General features: G+C 56.4%; 1 protein-coding gene across 1 annotated transcript in view; it reads right to left on the bottom strand.

Annotated features, from left to right (window-relative positions):
* THADA (THADA armadillo repeat containing) overlaps positions 1 to 17,670 on the bottom strand; it is a 53,012-nt gene that overhangs the window by 29,850 nt on the left and 5,492 nt on the right. Inside the window, exons 9-21 of the mRNA XM_056130534.1 lie at positions 16,045 to 16,265; positions 14,233 to 14,921; positions 13,968 to 14,119; positions 13,632 to 13,787; positions 13,214 to 13,312; positions 12,551 to 12,674; positions 10,184 to 10,335; positions 9,212 to 9,407; positions 8,679 to 8,814; positions 8,350 to 8,486; positions 6,343 to 6,501; positions 4,880 to 5,037; positions 2,656 to 2,765 (exon numbers count right to left, since the gene is read on the bottom strand). Coding sequence (XP_055986509.1) covers positions 2,656 to 2,765; positions 4,880 to 5,037; positions 6,343 to 6,501; positions 8,350 to 8,486; positions 8,679 to 8,814; positions 9,212 to 9,407; positions 10,184 to 10,335; positions 12,551 to 12,674; positions 13,214 to 13,312; positions 13,632 to 13,787; positions 13,968 to 14,119; positions 14,233 to 14,921; positions 16,045 to 16,265 — 2,489 coding nt within the window. The remainder of the gene's footprint in view (positions 1 to 2,655; positions 2,766 to 4,879; positions 5,038 to 6,342; positions 6,502 to 8,349; positions 8,487 to 8,678; positions 8,815 to 9,211; positions 9,408 to 10,183; positions 10,336 to 12,550; positions 12,675 to 13,213; positions 13,313 to 13,631; positions 13,788 to 13,967; positions 14,120 to 14,232; positions 14,922 to 16,044; positions 16,266 to 17,670) is intronic.

Here is a 17,670-nt window from a genome sequence, read left to right as displayed (position 1 = left end):
TCTTAGAACAGTCTCTTTTCCCAACTTCTCTGCAAAAAGTTTATCCTGAGGCTTACTTAATCAAGCCCTCTCAGATAAGCAAGCTGCTCTAAACTACATCACGCCCTAAGGCAGTTCGATATTTATAGAGTTCTCTCTGAGCCCTGTGAGACAGGCACACCAAGAAGCACAAGCTCAGAAGGCCCAGGCGTGCAAGGCTCCTGACTCTTCATATGCCCAACAGTTTGGTACAGCCCTGCCCTATATCTGTTTGTTTGGGGGCCACACCCAACAGTGCTCAGGGGTTCCTCCTGGCTCTGCACTCAGGAATCACTCCTGGCGGTGCTCAGGGAACCATATGGGATGCTGAGAATCAAAACCAAGGCAAGTGTCCCACCTCTATACTATAGCTCTGGCCCACCTGCCCTGACCCTTGACCCTTGAAACCTGCCCGGAGTTTCAGCATGCGACGTGTGCCCCATGGAGAGAAACGAGATACTCTTCTTCCTCTCCTGTGCACAGTTGTAGTACCAGAGGTAGCTCCGCCAGCTCTGAGCTGCCAGTACCGTGCCATGCACCTCACGGCAACCACTGTTTCGTGGCTGACATGCCAACTGCAGCTGGAAACCCCACCATCAGTGTCAATCTCATGTTTCACATCTGCAGGGAACACTGCAACTCAAAACAGTCTTTCCACTGGTCCACACAGTACACACCAGAGAGATCAGTGAGCCGGGCAGGGTCCAGCGGGCAGTGACCCTGTCCTGATGCTCAACACGAAAAGTGGTGAGGAGTCAGGTTTGCACCATCACAACACCAACACCAGAAATGGACAGAACAGACAGAAAGCACGAAGAAGTCATTGCCAGATCAGCTGCTCTGCTCCTACCAGGACCCTGGGATCTGGGGCAGATCAGCCAAATATCGGAAAGGCAGAGCCATCGTACAGCAGGGAGGGCACTTGCCTGGCACACGGCCAACCCAGGTTTGATCCCTGGCATCTCATATGGTCCCAGGAGTGATTCCTGGGAGTGAAACCAGGAGCAACCCCTGAGCATCTTCGGGTACAGCCTCCAAACAAACAAAAACAAAATAAATAGATAAAAAGAGGAACAGAGCGGTAGTACAGTGGGGAGGGTGTTTGCTTTGCATGCGGCATACCCGGGTTCGATCCCTGGAATCTCATATGGTCCCCCCAAGTACCACCAGGAGTGATTCCTGCGAGCAGAGCCAGGAGCAATCCCTGAGCATTGCCGAGTGTTAACCCCCCCCTCCAAAAAAAAAGTGGTGCCGTTCTCCACCCCAACTACTGTAAACAAGGTGTCCATAATCGGACCCCTACCAATCCAGTGGCCCGGTACTGCTCACTCACACACAACCGTCACCTTCACCAACACTTCCCCGTCCACCACACCTGGCCTAAAGCTGGCTTGTTATTTAGCAGCAGACCACGCTGATGGCAGCCTTGACTAGACTTCTCTCTTCCTTCCTGACCATCTTCCTCATCACAGAGAGCCCACCACTCCCAGCAAGCATTCTGCTATCTGTGCTGTCCCACGGGATGTGGAGACATGTTACCAATCTGGCTCTCAGGGGATTCAACGTCTTGTGCCTGGCGGGCAGAGAACAGAAACCACCCACCAGTGACACTGGGAATTCACAGTCATTCCCGTGACCAGTCAGGGCCACACAAACCCGTCAGGCTGACTTTCCACCTACAGCACAGACATCTCAGAAAGCAGCATTAAGCTCTCCAGGCCGAGCAGTCTCAAGCACACAGCCAGGGTTCAAACTGAACTCGGTTACTTACTTGAAAGGGGTAAAGTGTGAGAAAAATATCTTCCTAAGTCAGCACTGGAAAGAAAGAGCCAAAAAGATAACAAAGTACTGCCCGGATCAGCACTTCAAAGTCAGATATTCTTTAGATGTACTATTTAAAGACATGTTGCCCAGAGCTACCAAAGCACTTCAGAAACGCTTTTCACCAGTAGTGTGAAAAAACAGATTTCAAAATATTCAAGGGGTAGAAGTCTTAATCAAATTAAATGTCTGCTAAGGTCCAGGCTGGCAAAATCCAATGCATTTCGGTTCCTAGGCACTGCGATGTTTTCCTGGAAAAAACTGCCCTTGCACAGACCCAGCCCATCAGCACCCCCTAGGTATGTCACCTGCAGGACACCCAGCTTGTGAAGGAGCCAGTTCTCAGCACTGGGGCCCAAAGGTGCCACGTAGGAAGTACAGAAACTACCTAGGCGGTCTCACAGGAACGGGGAATAGCTCACTTTCTAGTCTACTGACCGGTCTATATTTCATTTTTCAGTAAGAGTTCTTCGGAAAAGTGTAAAACCCTAAAGTGCTTCTCTGGAATACATGAATTCAAAAAATTAGATGGCTTATTTTTATTCCAAATGCCAAATGTTTTCTCAAATAAAATAGTTATTTCATTCAATGAAAAGGAATGGTTAAAGTTCAAAGTTGTTAGCAAAATCTTTCAAATTCGTGTCGAAACACCTTCCAGTGAGAAATCCGCTCATGGATGGCCTTGCTACAGTGCATGGCCGCAAGATCACACACAGAGCAAAGCAAAAGAGTCCTGCAGTGCTTCCAGGTGGAAACTGCTCCTTCCTTTCACCCGAAAGACAGCGACACTCTGCAGCACGTTTGTTCCCGCTTTACCTGTTCAGTGTTTCCGTGAGTCTGACGAAGCCCGTGTAAGCCAGCTCAAAGGCGCCTCGGTGCCTGGACTGCAGGAGACGCTGCTTAAAGTAAGCACCAATTTCCTTGACCTGGGAAATACAGGGGGAACAACTGCTCAAAGGAGGCTCCCAAGGTGAATGAAGGCTCCTGCACTTGAACCCGGGACCATGCATCCATCCACGCAGCATTTCACATGGAACAGGGTAGACCCAAGTCACCTTCTAATATTATAAAAACATTCAGGGGCCGAGACAGTACAATGGGGAGGGTGTCTGCCCTGCATGTGGCAGGATCCAATCTCTGGCAGCCAGTAAGGTACCAAACACACCCGAGTGATACCCGAACAGAGAAAGCAGTAAGTCCTGAGCACTGCCAGGTGTGTACCCGCCACCCCCCCAAAAAAAAAATCCAAGACAAAAACTCACAATACCTTGCAAAGTACATACAAATATTAACTCTACACTCTAAGGAGAGCCAGAACGATAGCAGGGCAGCTAGGACATTTGCCTTGCATGCGGCCAACCTGGGTTCAATTCCTCCGCCTCCTCAGAGAGCCTGGCAAGCTATCGAGAGTATCTCGCCCGCACAGCAAAGCCTGGCAAGCTACCCATGACGTATTCAATATGCCAGAAACAGTAACAACAAGACTCACAATGGAGATGTTACTGGTGCCCACTTGAGAAAATTGATGAACAATGGGAGGACAGTGCTACAGTGCTATACTGTAATGAACAAGGAAGATGCAACAATTCATCTGAGGTCACACGGCAATGAGCCAACTTGAACCCAAAGTTGAACTCCACAGAGCCCAGCTCAGCAGCACAAGGGCTTTGAACTGAGTGTCACCAGCACGGGTTAGGCCACCTGGATGGGCCCTGACCACCTGCACGGGCCCTTATCCCCTGGACGGGCCCTGACCTCCTGGACAGACCCTCACCGCCTAGATGAACCCTGACCACCTGAATGGGCTCTGACCACCTGCACAGGCTCTGACACTTGGATACACTCTGACTACCTGGATGGGCCCCACCAGGGCACTGGGCCTTGGGGAGCAGGACTGGATGGGCCCCTCTGTGCAGGGCAGCAGAAGCCTGGGAGTGAAGAGGCACAACGGCTAGAAACAGCCATCCTGGGGCCCTGGCGGGGGCTGGGCAGCAAGCAGAAAGCACCCAGTCAGTAGGGTCTCTGCAGGGCCAGCGGGCACAACAGGTCTCTGGGGACAGGGATGAAAAACACCAGACATCAGAAACGTAATCTTTCCTCGTAAGAATGAACGGGGGGATGGAGGATGGCGTGTGGAGCCACAGCACCATGGAGAGGGGGCTTGCTCACATTTGGCCAAACTGGATCTGATCCCTGGCACCACATATGGTCCTCCTAGCCCCGTCAGGAGTGATCGCTGAGCACAGATGCAGGAGTCAGCCCTAAGCACAGCTGGGTACGCCTCCCCCACCCAGAAAGAGACACAAAAAGAATAAACAGCAGGGTCCTGGGGAGACAGACCAGCAGGCAGGGCGGCTTCTGGCCATAGCCAGCCAGGTCTCCAGAAAAGAGCACTGTTCAGTCTCCTCCAGGGGTTCAGGAGAGAAATGAGTGCCAGAGCAGGGACCGGCCCGCCCAGTTCGGACCCCACATGCTTGCAGCACCCACAAGCAGGACTGTGTGAGCTTTGTGGGGAAGCGTGTGGCTGCTCCCTCGGAAAAAACAATGAGAAAGCCTGGAGGGGAAAAGGCAGAGCTGGGGCCCACAGCAGTGGGTAGACAGCACCTGCAGAAAGTCCCCAGAGCTCGTCTGACAGTCCTGGGTAGTGCCCAGCCCAGTGCCCAGAGACCTGGAGGAACCCGTCTTAGGGGGCTGTTTGGACAGGCCCCACGGACACCATTTTCTGACAGTGCCACAGCAAATCAATTTTCATAGGAAGCTCCCTGGTCCTCCTACCATCAAAGCAGGCTAGATTCAGCGGAACACTCTTAAACACCATCCAACACGCCCCAAACACGAGATGTTCAAACTTGTCCTTGAAAGGAAGCTAGGTCCAGGCCCGGGGCACATGCTCACTGGCGAGCAAGACGGGACCGGGGAAGCTGCTGCCCACACCCGACACCACGGTCTGTGGAGCGGGACACCCCCAGATCTGAGCCCCACGCCCCGATCACGCCGCAGCCCTGTGCTCCCCTGCCTTCCCCAGCAAACAGGCGCCTACCTGCTCCTCGGTCAGCAGCCCGCCGGGAGCCTCAGGCCGGGGAGGTGCTGTCAGGAGCTGGCACAGGGTGCCCAGCAGCAGGGCTACTTCCTTCATGCTCCTCCAGCAGCAGACCAGCACCATCTGCGCTGTGACATCACACGTGCGCCCATCCTCACCTGCAGAGAAAAGGGCCCCAGTCGGGCTCTGCCTCACTGTGGCCCTCCATGCCGCTGAGAGAGGACCGTGGCCCCCATGTGCCAGGAGCCGCCTGAGACACACTGTCCCTCACTCGGGGCTTTGGAGACACGACAAAGCACGCACAGGCCTCTCGACCCAAAAGAAAAACACACGTTTCTTTCATAATGCATTGAATTCCAGTCAAATTGCAGTGATCATCTTCCCTCTCTAACTTTTGGTCTTTCATTTTTTTTTTTTGGAGGGGGGGTCACACTTGGCAGTGCACAGGGGTTACTCCTGGCTCTGCACTCAGGAATTACCCCGAGAGGTGCTCAGGGGACCATATGGAATGCTGGGAATCGAACCCGGGTCGGCTGCGTGCAAGGCAAACACCCTACCCGATCTGCTATCACTCCAGCCCCGGTCTTTCATTTTAGGCCACTCCTGGTTGTGCTCAGGGCTTACCCTGGCTCTGTAATCAGGAATTACTCCTGCTGGACTCAGGCGACCTTATGGGTGCTGGGGACTGAGTCCAAGAGCACCGCACACAGGAAAGCACCCTACCCGCTACACTTGCCCTCCAGCCCCACTGTTCTTAGGAATTTTATGGCGCTGACATTTTTATCTCAAGTGCAAGATAAAACATTAAGTATAAGAAAAGTTATAACATGATCCCAAATTTGTTTTAAACAGTCCACTAGACCTTAGACAAAAGCACCAACATACAAACAGATAAAACAGGTCGAACAAGGAGGATGTGGAGCTGGAGGAGCCGACGCAAGCCTTTAATTTGTTTTAAATTCCTAGTTATGTCTGTAATGGCCAAAAGTAGCATGATAAGCATGCATTTGCTCTGTAATTTTTGAACAGGCAATTTTATGACACAACATTCCCACCTAGTGGCCGATGTCATCAACTGCTTCTTCCCACTGACCGCCAGAGGGGCAGGAGGAAGCTCAGCATACAGCTGAAGGAAGGCAGCTTGGGGGTGGGGACTAGGGCCAAGGGGCGGGGATAAGGATCAAGGGGCGGGGACAAGGATCAAGGGGCGGGGACTAGGGCCAGGGGCAGGGGCCATAGGGCGGAGACTAGGATCAGAGGGCGGGGACTAGCCTATAGGTAGTGGTTGGGGGCCCCCAGAGGGCTGGCCCTGGCATTCCACTCTGCTGAGTCTTACAGACTAGATCCCCAAACCACTTGGCTCTTCTAGAATGTGCCGCGCGGAGGGCAGCTCTGACACCCTCTGACAGAAAGCGCGTCCGATATCTGGGCAGGAGCTGACCAGGCGGTTTCGCATAGGCTACCTCTGACTGCTGCGGGAACATCGGAGCTGGGCAGGCTGGCGCTCAAGGCACCCAGATCCAAGGCGCTGGGGCCCTGCAGGACTCTGGCTTCGCTGAAGTACGTGTTCGTGTCCCGCGGCTGAATCTCCTCCAGAATCACCTGCAAGCGGCTCGCGGACTCTGCAGAGAAAAATGTGTGTGCCCAGGTCAGGTGGAGGCCCTGGGACACTGGATCTCACAGGCGGCGGGACCTGCGTGAGTAGGGCTGAAGGCCGCCCACAGGTCATAGGCAGCCTTGTCACTCCCCGGGGACAGTCCAAAATCTGAGACAAGGGACATGCACATAGGGATCAAAAAGCTTAAATTCTGTTTGAAAAGGTCATTTCCCACCTGAAATGTCAGTCCAGTCACCAAGGCACTAAATTAAAAGGATATTAAACAAAACCAGCAGCAAGGGAGCAGAGAGACGGTAAGGGTTAAGGCACTTCCGTTACAGGCAGCTCATCCAGGGTCAATCCGGGCACCACCTGGTCTCCTGAGCAGGGCCAGGAGTAGCCCTGAGCACCACCTCCTCCCCCAATCTCTCTTGGCAAACTCCACGCGTGACCTCCCTCACCGGAGCAGGCCCTGGCCCCAGGATACCCTGGCCGGTCTGTGGGCACTCCGTGTGTGGGAGAGTGGAGGGGCTCAAGGAAAGCTGTGCAGAGGCCGAACCATGACCCCAGGACTGCCGATTCTTCCAAGGAACTGGGAACTCAAGAGAGAAACTCCAGGGCAAGATGCAGGCCAGCAGCACCTCGTGCTGGGGACGGAACCCCAGTGGGCCAAACGCAGAGGAGGCGTCTGCACCTGTGTTATCCCTTCCAGGCCCCCTTTGCTTGAAAACTCTGGTAACAGAATTTTAGCAGGCTCCGCGGACCCACCCCGACAGCCGACAAACACTCTAGACCCAGAAATGCAGGAACTTCCTCATCCCAACAGCAGCCCCAAGGCCAGGTGGCCCTTAGTCCCACACGTGGTTTTAGGAGACTAAAGCAGCCAAGTCTGGGTTCTGAACCCCAATCACCTAGATGTGATCAGCAGTGAGTGTCCCGGTGCCATCCATACATGCAAGGGAGTGCTTCCCTGCTCCCGTGGGCAGCCCGGGCCGGCGAGGACCAACACTGTGTCAGCACACATGTTCGCACAGCACGATCTCAAACGCAGTGTCCAGGTAGCGAGGCCTGTCCCCACCTTTCAGGCATGTCCATGCGGCCCATCCCAGCAGAAGTGTGTGCTGGAGGAAACCAGGCAGCCGTGCGAGCCCAGGGTGCCCACAGCAGTCTCCTGCCCCCTGGGCTGGGAATCCCCGGGAGTGAGTGGGTGGCGCCCAGACCCCAGCCAGCAGCTTCCCCCACCCAGACCTGGCGAAAACAGACCTCCCTTGCTCACATCTATCTTGGTCTTTTCCTTTTCTTATTTTTTTTTTCTTTTTGTGGTTTCTGGGCCACACCCAGTGATGCTCAGGAGTTACTTACTCCTGGCTCTGAGCTCAGGAATCACTCCTGGCGGTGCTCAGGGGACCACGTGGGGTGCTGGCAATCGAACCCAGGTCAGCCATGTGCTAGGCCAGCAAGCACCCTGCCTGCTGTACTGTCACTCTGGCCCTGTATTTGGTCATTTTCTACATCAGAAACACTGTCCCAGGGATGAGAAAGAGGGAGAAGGTGCTGGCCTTGCTGGCCGACCCTAGATCAACCCCTGGCACCAGTTCCCGAGTGAGCCCTGGAGGCCCCTGAGCACTGCCACATTGTCCCAGGACCACTGAGTGCAGAGCAGCACCACGCCCTTGGGCCTGGCATTGACACCAGCCAGCCCACTTGGCCCGGAATTGCTGGGAGGGCCCTGGTTTTCCTGAGCACTGCCTCCACCCCAGAAACAAAATACTGCTCAAAAGGCAGCAGGAGGAATGATGTTCCCCAATTTACATCTCCCGGGGATGGGGTGGCGGGGAGAGGAGTCGAGGGTGCAGCTCCCGGGGTTGCCAACCTGGATCCGTGTCCATGGGGATGAGGCCTTCCGGGGAGGAGCTCTGCACGACGGGGGCCACCACAGCGGACAGCCTGTAGGAGGCGGCCAGGAGCTTGCCCACCATACACCTCCACTCGTTCACCAGCTGCAGCTCACTGCAATGAGGCGGGGGAGGTAAGGAGTCAAATCGGAATGAAAACCAAACACCTGTTGTGGATGGCGACACAGAAATGAGCTCTGAGTGGACGCTCAACTCCCGTGAAGCGTAGAGAAAGGATGCGTCTGCCCGCCATTTGACCCTGAGGTTGGTGGTCTTTAGAACAGGGGTTATAGCGGACGGTACTCACTGCAGAGGCAGTGCCCTCAGGACCCCGGTGATGCAGTGCACACGCCCATACAGCGGCCTCGAGGCTGCCGCCTGCAGCAGAGAGTGCTCAGCCAGTGCCAGCTCTTCCTCCAGGAGCCCCAGCAAGCAGCCGAGCACTAGGGAACAAACAGCACAGGGGTCCAATGAGGCGCCCCGATCCCCTGGCACAGTGCTCCCATACCCCGATCCCCAATCCCAGGTGCAGTGCTCCCACACTCTCCGATCCACAGGCAGCTGCCGTCCCACATACCCAGATCCAGACAGCAGCCACCCCACGCGCTCCTGACGACAACTCTTCCCCAGAGGTCTGGGCTACTCTGGAGTTGGGGGTGGTCCCAGAGCTCAGGGGGCCATGCCCACTTCCAGCGACACTCAGTCAACCAGCCCAGGTGCCCAGGCCCTGCCTGCGATACTGTGGCTGGGTGGGGATGGGGCCTTAGACCCTCGCTCTCCGCACGGGCGAGCCTAGGGAACGGCCCAGTGGGGCCACAGGGAAGGGGCTCCGGGAGATACCCTGCAGGGAGTTCCTTTCGGCCCGGGCAGCAGCTGTCTCGGGCAGGGCCTCCTCACAGGCAGCCAGAGAGGGCGGCAGCAGGTCTCGGCCGATGAGGAAACGGAGCAGGTAGGACGCGGTGACACAGTCGTAGGGCTTGGTGCTGGTGCTGAGCACCAAGGCCGCCTGGAACAGGGCGGGCAGCTGCTCGGAGCCCTGGGGGAGCAGAGATGCAGAGCTGAATCCATTTACACCGGAGCCCCCGTGCCGCGCCGCCAAGCTCCCATGAGCCAGGCCACACAGGGCTCCACCAGCGTCTCGGCATGGCCCTGATCCCAGCGTCCCCGCTCTCCCGCCAATGGCCATCACAGCCCCCACAGTAGGGCTCCACGCAGGGAGGAAAATGGCCCGGACCCCAGACTCCCGCCCTGCACACTCTGCCTTCAGGAGGACAGCGTGAGAGCAGCCCCCTGTAGACTGACTGGGCCAGGATGGAAACACACGTGTTTACATGCATGTACGTGTGTGCACATGCAGAGATGCATGTGTATGTGCATGTGTGCACATACATTCGTATGTACGCATTTATTTATTTTGCTCAGAGGCCCCCCGAGGGACGCCTGCTGTGGACTCCCCCACAAGGGTCCTTCTGGGACTGCCCACAGCTCCCTAACAGGATGAGCCCCAGACGATGCTGGAAGCACCCACACCTGTGCAGGGGCCTTCTACACACTGACACTCTTTGTTCTCGGCTTTTCCCAACCAAAACTGAGATACAGCGTCTGTGCTGCAGACTCCAATATTGGAACCTTGGCTGTGTCTAAGCTCTTTTTCCTGCTGAAACCCAACACGCTGGGCGAGGCCATGATGGAAACAGCCCTTGAGTGGGCATTACCACAGCCCCCAGTTGTGTGCCCACAGCGGTGAGGCTAGGGCAGAGTGAGGGGGAGGGCCACTGCTGAAACAGACCGTCTCCGAGGAGACTCAGATACCTGGAATCGCAGGACGGCTTTGGGTAACTTCATCAGAAGGTCAAAGGCTAACATTTTCACCTCCTCAAACGTGCTGGTGAGACATTCCAGCAGGGTCTGGAAACGGTCCCCATCAACATCATCACTCAGCTGGTACAGAGTCTGAGCTGTCTCTGAAAGACCAATGGGGATTTCAGAGGGAAAGAAAGGAAAGGAAAGGAAAGGAAAGGAGAATCAACACTCCAATGCTCTTTGCTCGAATTTACAGAAACAAACACAAAAACTCAAACTTCACACTTCACCTAAAAGCATAAAACAAGTAACTATTTCATGAATTCATTTCCAGAAGTGACAGAGTAAGATCCACATAGAGAAATAAGCCTTCGGTTTATGTTTGTTTAAAATTCTTCCAAAGGTTACGTGTCATACAAGATTCCTAAGCTGTTTGCAGAGGCCCTGGGTGCCAGTTTCGTGCTCTGTAGCTTCCTGAGCACTGAAGGTGAACTCCACAACAAAAAAGTTCATTTTTTCCAAAGAAAACACCTTTACCTGGGCTTAGTCAAGCTGCAGGCTGGTTCTTTGGCAAACTGAGAACGCAAAGCGAGTTAATACAGGGCTGGATGAATAAAAAGCTGAGAAGCATCATGTTTTCTTGTTAAAAACTCCTCAGGGACCAGAAAGATAGTTTACAGGAGTTCCCCAAGAGGCGCTATATGGTCCCGTGGGCGCCAGGATATCCTAAAGGACATCTACAAGTAAAAATTTCACAAATGGGGCCACAACACGAAACTAGGGGCCAAGCAGTAGGCCACCAGAAGACAGGGTGGGGTGAAAGGCCGTGACCCCCTGGAGGGCTGGAGCAGGGACCAAGCTTGCCACTGGCACACTGCGTGCCCGGCCGAACACTGGCTGTGTGGGCGCAGCGCAAGAGCTGCCCAGCACTGCTAGGGGCTTCTGCCTCCCCCAAACCTCCACGAAACATCTTGGCTAGAACCCTGCTCCTCTTAGCTGCAGCCGTGCACGCCAGGGTGTGGGCAGGAGCCTCGATTTGAGGTGTCCAAGCACTGGAGCCATGTCCTCAGCCTCCCTGTCCACCCTTCAACCACAGGGCCATGCCCGAACGTGGGGTTGGCATGAGACCCCTGAGGCCCAGGCCCTGCACGCCTGGAGACCCTCCCCCAGAGAGGCCCTTCCCCTGGGTGTCAGACTGAGACGGCCACTGGCTATGGGTTCACGGACCCTAAGCTCTGACACAGATCTCTCTGAGTTCATCTCCAGCCTGCCACCCGACACGGACAGCTGTTCAAACACCGCCAAGGCCTGGCCACGGCGTGCAATACGGGAAAGTCCTGGGAGTCTGTGCCCTTGGCGTGTGGTGCAGGTTGGATATGGGAGCCCAGGCCACGGTGTGTGGCCCGGGATGGACGCCCGAAGAGGGCACTAAAACCCTAGAGCTGCCAACACACACCCGAGTCCACCGTGAGAAATAACGAACAAGCCCAGACTGTGAACTGTCCCTGCAGGCCTCGTTCTGGAACATGCAACAGGCCAGACAGACAGACCCAAAGGGTCAGACTTTGGGTCGTGGGGGCGTCTCTCTAAAAGGGCCACTTAACTGGGGCAGCTGGCCCCAGCTGCAGCTTGTTTCTCAGATACTGACGTTGCTCCAACATACGAGTGCCTGGATCAGATCCACATGTCATAGCTATAACCCCACCCCCACCCCAGGAGTGGGGCCAAGCAAGGACAGACACAGCCCGAGTGCAGCAAACAGCAAATTCCCAGCTGTCTCCAAATCTCTGAGGCACAGGGCTTTCGGTTCATTTCCCCAAAACAAATTCTCTCCGCTAAGGCACGTCTATATTAACAGAAAATAAACTCAAACATCTCACCAAATACTTGAGTCTTTGCTCAAAACTTAAATTGAAAGAAATGGACAAGCCAAAACCCTGGTCCCAGGACCCAGGTCAGCCTCATCCAGGGAGGGCACACATCACAGACGGCCCCACCCAGGAAGGACGCACAAGCCCCCCAGACAAGGAAGAACACACCAGATGGTCCCACCCAGGAGGGACACAGGCAGCCCTCCCAGGGAGTGCCCCCCAGGGCCCCACCCACAGCCCTGTGCAGGGAGGGCATGCCATGCTTCACATGCTTCACAGAGGCGGCCCTTCCGGACACAGGTAGACACAGCACTCTGCCCCAGGAGGCGGGTCCATGCAAACTGCGCAGTGGTGCCCACCCAGTCTCCCAGGGGCCCCTTGCCCTCGAAAAATCCACTGTGGCCCAAGTCAGCAGTGCTGAGCAGGCCAGAGGCCGGGAAACAGACCTAGGGCAGCAGACGCCCCGGGCGAGGGCGGAGCACGTTCCCCCTCTCCCCGGCCTTACCCTGGGCGCAGGGAAACACCTCTGCCAAGGAGCCTAGAAGGGTGAGGGCCGAGAACTTCGTGGCGTAGGAAGCGCCGGGGCCCAGTGCCTGGAAGAGCGTGTCGCAGACGGCGGCCAGGAAGCGCTGCAAGGAAGCACACAGCGCCCGCCTGGGAACAGGGCCACCGGGCAGGTGCCCAGGACTGAGGCCGCCAGAGAGCAGCTGGGCACAGGGTCAGCGTGGCCACCCGCCTGCCCACCCACCAGCGACTTCTCCCCACGCCCAAGCGCTCAGCTGTGCCGGGAATGGACAGATGCGAGCACAGAGCCAGGAGAAAACCTTTAACGCGGCAGGCCCTCCCTCACATGAACAGGGGAGCTGCTGTGGCCATGAGGCGTCCTGGACACAAGGACAGGGAAGGCTCCCCTCACCACATGCCAAGGCCCAGGTGGTGCAGAGGCCAGCGCCTGGGCTTGTTCCACGGGCACCCATAGGGGCAGGGTCATCCTCTGGCACCAGTGAGCAGCCGACACTACCGGCTCGGCCGGGAAGAGTCTGTCTCCCTCCCTCCTCAGCCTAGGCCCGGGCTCCAGGACGCTTGCGCCATCCTCTGCACATGCACACCCCGAGGTGGGACGCCCCACACTGCGCCTGCCGCTGCGGCCCCAGCCAGCCGCACCCACCTGGTACTGCCGCACGCAGGCAGGGGGGCCCGGGTCGGGGCTCGCCTCCTGCTCCAGTTTATACAGCGCCTGGGAGCTCTCCCGGATCCTGAGGAACAGCTTTGGAGAAAGAGCCAGATGTTAAAGGGCTGTTTGAGCGGGTGGTTTGGGCGTACCCCTGGCGATGCCCGGGGCCAATTCCAGGCTCAGTGTCTGAGGGTCACTCCTAACAGTGCTCGGGGGACCCCGGGGCTCCCGCATGGAAAGCCTGCGCCCCAGCCCCTCAGACACCCCCAGTCCCGCCTTCCTTCGGCAAAAATGGCAGGTGAGGACACGGCTGGCGCTCACGCTCTCCACCCTGACAATGGCTTCTTTTCTGGAAGGAAACCAGCTCCACGAGAGCCAAACGCGGAAAGAGCCGCAGAGGCCCTGGCAGTACCTTCCTGAGGAGCGCACAGCCGAGCTGCCGCACGCCGGGGGCCGGGCTGTGGAGGTTGTAGCTGAGGAAGAAGAGCACCCAACGCAGCTCCTCGGCGGACGCCGGCGCCGTGCTGCGCTGGCTCTCACACAGCAGGCCCAGAGAGTCCATGCGCACCTGCGGGGCAGTGGGTCAGTCAGCACACCCCGTTCCTGTGAGCGCGGCTGCAGGTTGGGGCGAACCCAAGCGAATTCCGCCTCAAGGCTCCTGCTCAGATGTGACCCGGGGAAGCCAGCACCTGCCGGCCCCACCGCCACCTGCCCTCGCCCCCCCCCCCCCCCCGCCTCTGTCCCTCACCTGGCTGTGCTGGTGAACCAGGCCCTGCTGCATCCTGGTGCCACTCACAAGGACCCGCCAGGTGTCGGAGGCCGAATGCAGGTGCCCGTGGGCACGGGCCGCGCGCAGACATGCCATCAGTGCTCCCAGCGCTCCCGAGTACTTCCCGGTCCCTGTACACAGAGACGCGAGGTGACAAAGACAGGGCCGCACTCAAGGGGGCCGCCAGCAACCAGCCAGAGCTCAGGGAAACCGCGGAGCGCCGAGTCAGGAGCCGTTCGCTTACCCGTCTCGGCCTCGGCCTCGGCCTCGAGGCGCTCCACCATGTAGCTCAGACTCTCGGGGCTGCAGTTCAGCAGCCGGGGCAGGTAATACTCGATCACGTGGCACTTCTGCGCCTGGCTGCCCGCGCACAGGATGCCGAGGAGCGGAGCGGCCCACGTCTCGTGCCAGCGCGCCAGCCACGAGCCGCCAGCCTGGGCCTGCAGGTGGCGCTTGTGGCTCGCGAACATGGTTTCCAAGAGGTCAGCGGCGTGGGGCACCAGCGCCTGGTCCCCCATGACCTCTAAGACCTGGGACGGGAGATCGCGAGCTTCTGCCAGGACGGGCTCGGTGCCCACGCTCTCCACCAGGGCGGCCAGGCAGGCGTACTTCCCTCGCACGTGCCAGTCCAGCCGCAGGAGGCTCGCGGTCAGCTCCGAGAGGAAGCCGCTGCCGGGCGCGGCGTCGGGCTCGGCCGTGAGTCGGTGTACGCGCAGCACGTTGCGGAAGATGACCTGGGTCTGGTGGCGCAGGGCATCCAGGGGGTGCTCCCAGTGCGTGGACACGTAGTCCAGAAGCTGCCCCATGAAGTGCGAGCCCCCGTGCAGCTGGGGCCCCAGGCCCGGGAAGCCGCACTCAAGGACCTGGATGGCGGCGTTCGTCCAGGAAGCCAGAATTCGGGCCAGGAACATCTCCAGGGCTGCCTCCTTGACCCTGGGGAGAAAGGAACCCCGCGGTTCCAGCAGTGAGCCAGGCCAGCTGCCACCAGGCTATGGCAGCGGATCAGGCTGTCACAGTGCTGGGCTATCTCACTGTCTATGGCTGTCTCGCTGTACCAGAAGGTCCCCCTGTAAGGGGCTGTCACACTGTCACACTCTTTCGGGTTGTCTGTCTACAGCTGTCACACTGTCATTGTTCCAGGCTGTCTCAGTGTCTGTAGGATAACATCGTCACGGGGAGCTTGGGTTTATTGTTTACACCCATCACAGTGCTCCCGATTCACTCCCATTCCGCTGTTGATCTGCAAACTCTTCTGTGCTCTCGTCCCCAATCGGCTAATCACTTTTTCTCCCTAATCAGATTCTGTTAGCTTGTAAGATCAGATCCTTCTAAGGACACTGAACTTGTATGTTATGTCTTTTGCATAGTTTACCTTAAAGCAATGTCCTTTGTGTATGGACACAGGAAGGCAGCTATATTATGCTTTGTAACTTGGGAGTTGGTTAATAATATTTATTATATATATTATATCCAAATAATATTTATTCCTGGGCATCTGCTTTCTTGACTCAGTTGCCCTTAGTTCCTAGCACCCCAAAAGCAGGGTCCCGACGAGGGAATGAATGGACCCAGGGCAAGCTGTGAGCTACCCTGGCATCGAAATGGGCCAGGCCAAAGCGCCACAATACTCAACTAAATGTTGAGGGCATGATCATGGACAAATGCTGTCATGATCCAAAAGTAAGTAACGACGAGACTAGGACCCTGCTGGGGCTAGGAAGACTAACCTGACCTGAGGACTGTGATATACATATATAGATATATATATATGCATATATGTCTATGGCTGTCACACTGTCACACTATTTCAGGCTGCCTATGGCTGTCACACTATTCCAGGAGGTCCCTCTACTGTATGGGGTTGTAACACTGTCGCACTGTTTCAGGCTGTCCTGCAGGTCAGAGGTGGCAACGCCCCCTCAGGCCTCCATGAGCTCCTGCTGGCTGCAGCTACCTGAAGCGCCTGCTGAGCTGAGATGTCCCTACACTGCTGACTTTCTCCCCGCGACCCTGTCCGTCCCCTAGGCTCTGGGGAAGAGCCGGCAGCAGGACTCACTGTGCGTCCAAGGTGAAGAGCACGCGCGCCGTGTCCAGGAGCAGGGCCTCCGTCCCGGGGCCCATGCTCCCGTCCCTCCAGTCCAGCATGCTGAGTGTCCCCTGGCACAGGAACAGGAGGGCTGCCAGGGACACATCCGCACCACACAGCCCCCCACAGCAGTCCAGCAGCCACGCGGGCACCAAGGCCAAGTCCACAGAGCGGAGAAGCAGGGGACGGATCTAGAAAGCAGTGGACAGAGAACCGTCTCAGGCTTTTCAGAGAAGGTACAAACCCCAACACACTAGGGAAAGAACGGGCAGTGTTCTCAGCACAGAGACAGCGCTATCAGGGGTGAGCGGGAAAAGCACACAGCGCTGTCCGGGACTCTCCCAGAGTGTCTCCCCACAGACTCCCTCTGGGGAGCCCCACAGCACCCTGAGATGGGCACTGGCTGTGGCCACACAGATGAGTGCACAGTCATTTCTGAGGTAAAAGCCAGGACCAGGTTTTTAGTGGTTTAGGGAACGAAACTGCTATACCCAGTGCTCGTGCTCCAGACTCGCTGTTTTGCTTTCCAGGAGGTCAAACTCACACTACACCCTCAATTTGTTGCCCTTGAGAAGAATACCCATCAGATGGCCTATGTCTGCAGATGATCTCACACGACGCTAAAGAACAAGCACTGGGCTCACCCTGTGGCTCGCCGTGTGCTGCCCCTCTGCGGGTAGGGCGTTCGCCTTACAAGCGGCCGACATGGCCGACCCGAGTTCGATTCCTCCGCCCCTCTCGGAGAGCCCGGCAAGCTACCGAGAGTATTCGACATGCCAGACACAGTAACAACAAAGTCTCCAATGAAGACGTTACTGGGCCCGCTCGAGCGTGATGATTCATATTACAAAAAATTTCATATCACGACACTGAGATATCAAACTGATAATTTCTAAATTGTTGTATGAAAGTATTTTGAAGGAACCAGAGAGCTAGTACGGGGGTCAGACACTCGCCACACACACAGTCACCCGGGACGGATCAGATTCCCAGCACCACAGGGTGCTCTGCACAGCAGCAGGAGCTGAAACACCCGAGCTCAGTCAGGAGGAACTGCTGAGTGAGGTGAGCCCCAAATGAAAAACCTCAAGTATTTTCACTCACACACACTCATATTCACAATCACACACACTCATCCACTCACTCTCACAACTGCACTCAGATTCACTCATTCACACTTCCACTGAGATTCACACAAACACATTCATACACTCATATTCACTGACTCACACACATACTCACACACACTCACATTCACAATCGCATGTGCACATTCAATCACTCTCTTACTCACACACTCCTGCTACACAGATGCACTCATACACACTCAGATTCATGATCACGTGCACACTCATACTCACACAATCTCACTCAGATTGACTCACGCACTTACACTCTCATCACTGATACTCAAATTGATCCACTCATACACTCATATTCATTCACACTCTCTCACACAAATACTCAGTACACATTAATTCGCACATTCATTCAAACTCAACACACTAACACGTGCACTCTTCACACACTCACACACATTTATACACACTCACTCTCATACTCATACACGCTTATACTCTCATTCTTTTAGACTCA

This window comes from Sorex fumeus, unplaced genomic scaffold, assembly GCF_029834395.1.
Source record: "Sorex fumeus unplaced genomic scaffold, SorFum_2.1 ptg000079l, whole genome shotgun sequence".
Taxonomy (NCBI): domain Eukaryota; kingdom Metazoa; phylum Chordata; class Mammalia; order Eulipotyphla; family Soricidae; genus Sorex; species Sorex fumeus.
This window is presented reverse-complemented; position numbering and strand designations above follow the sequence as displayed.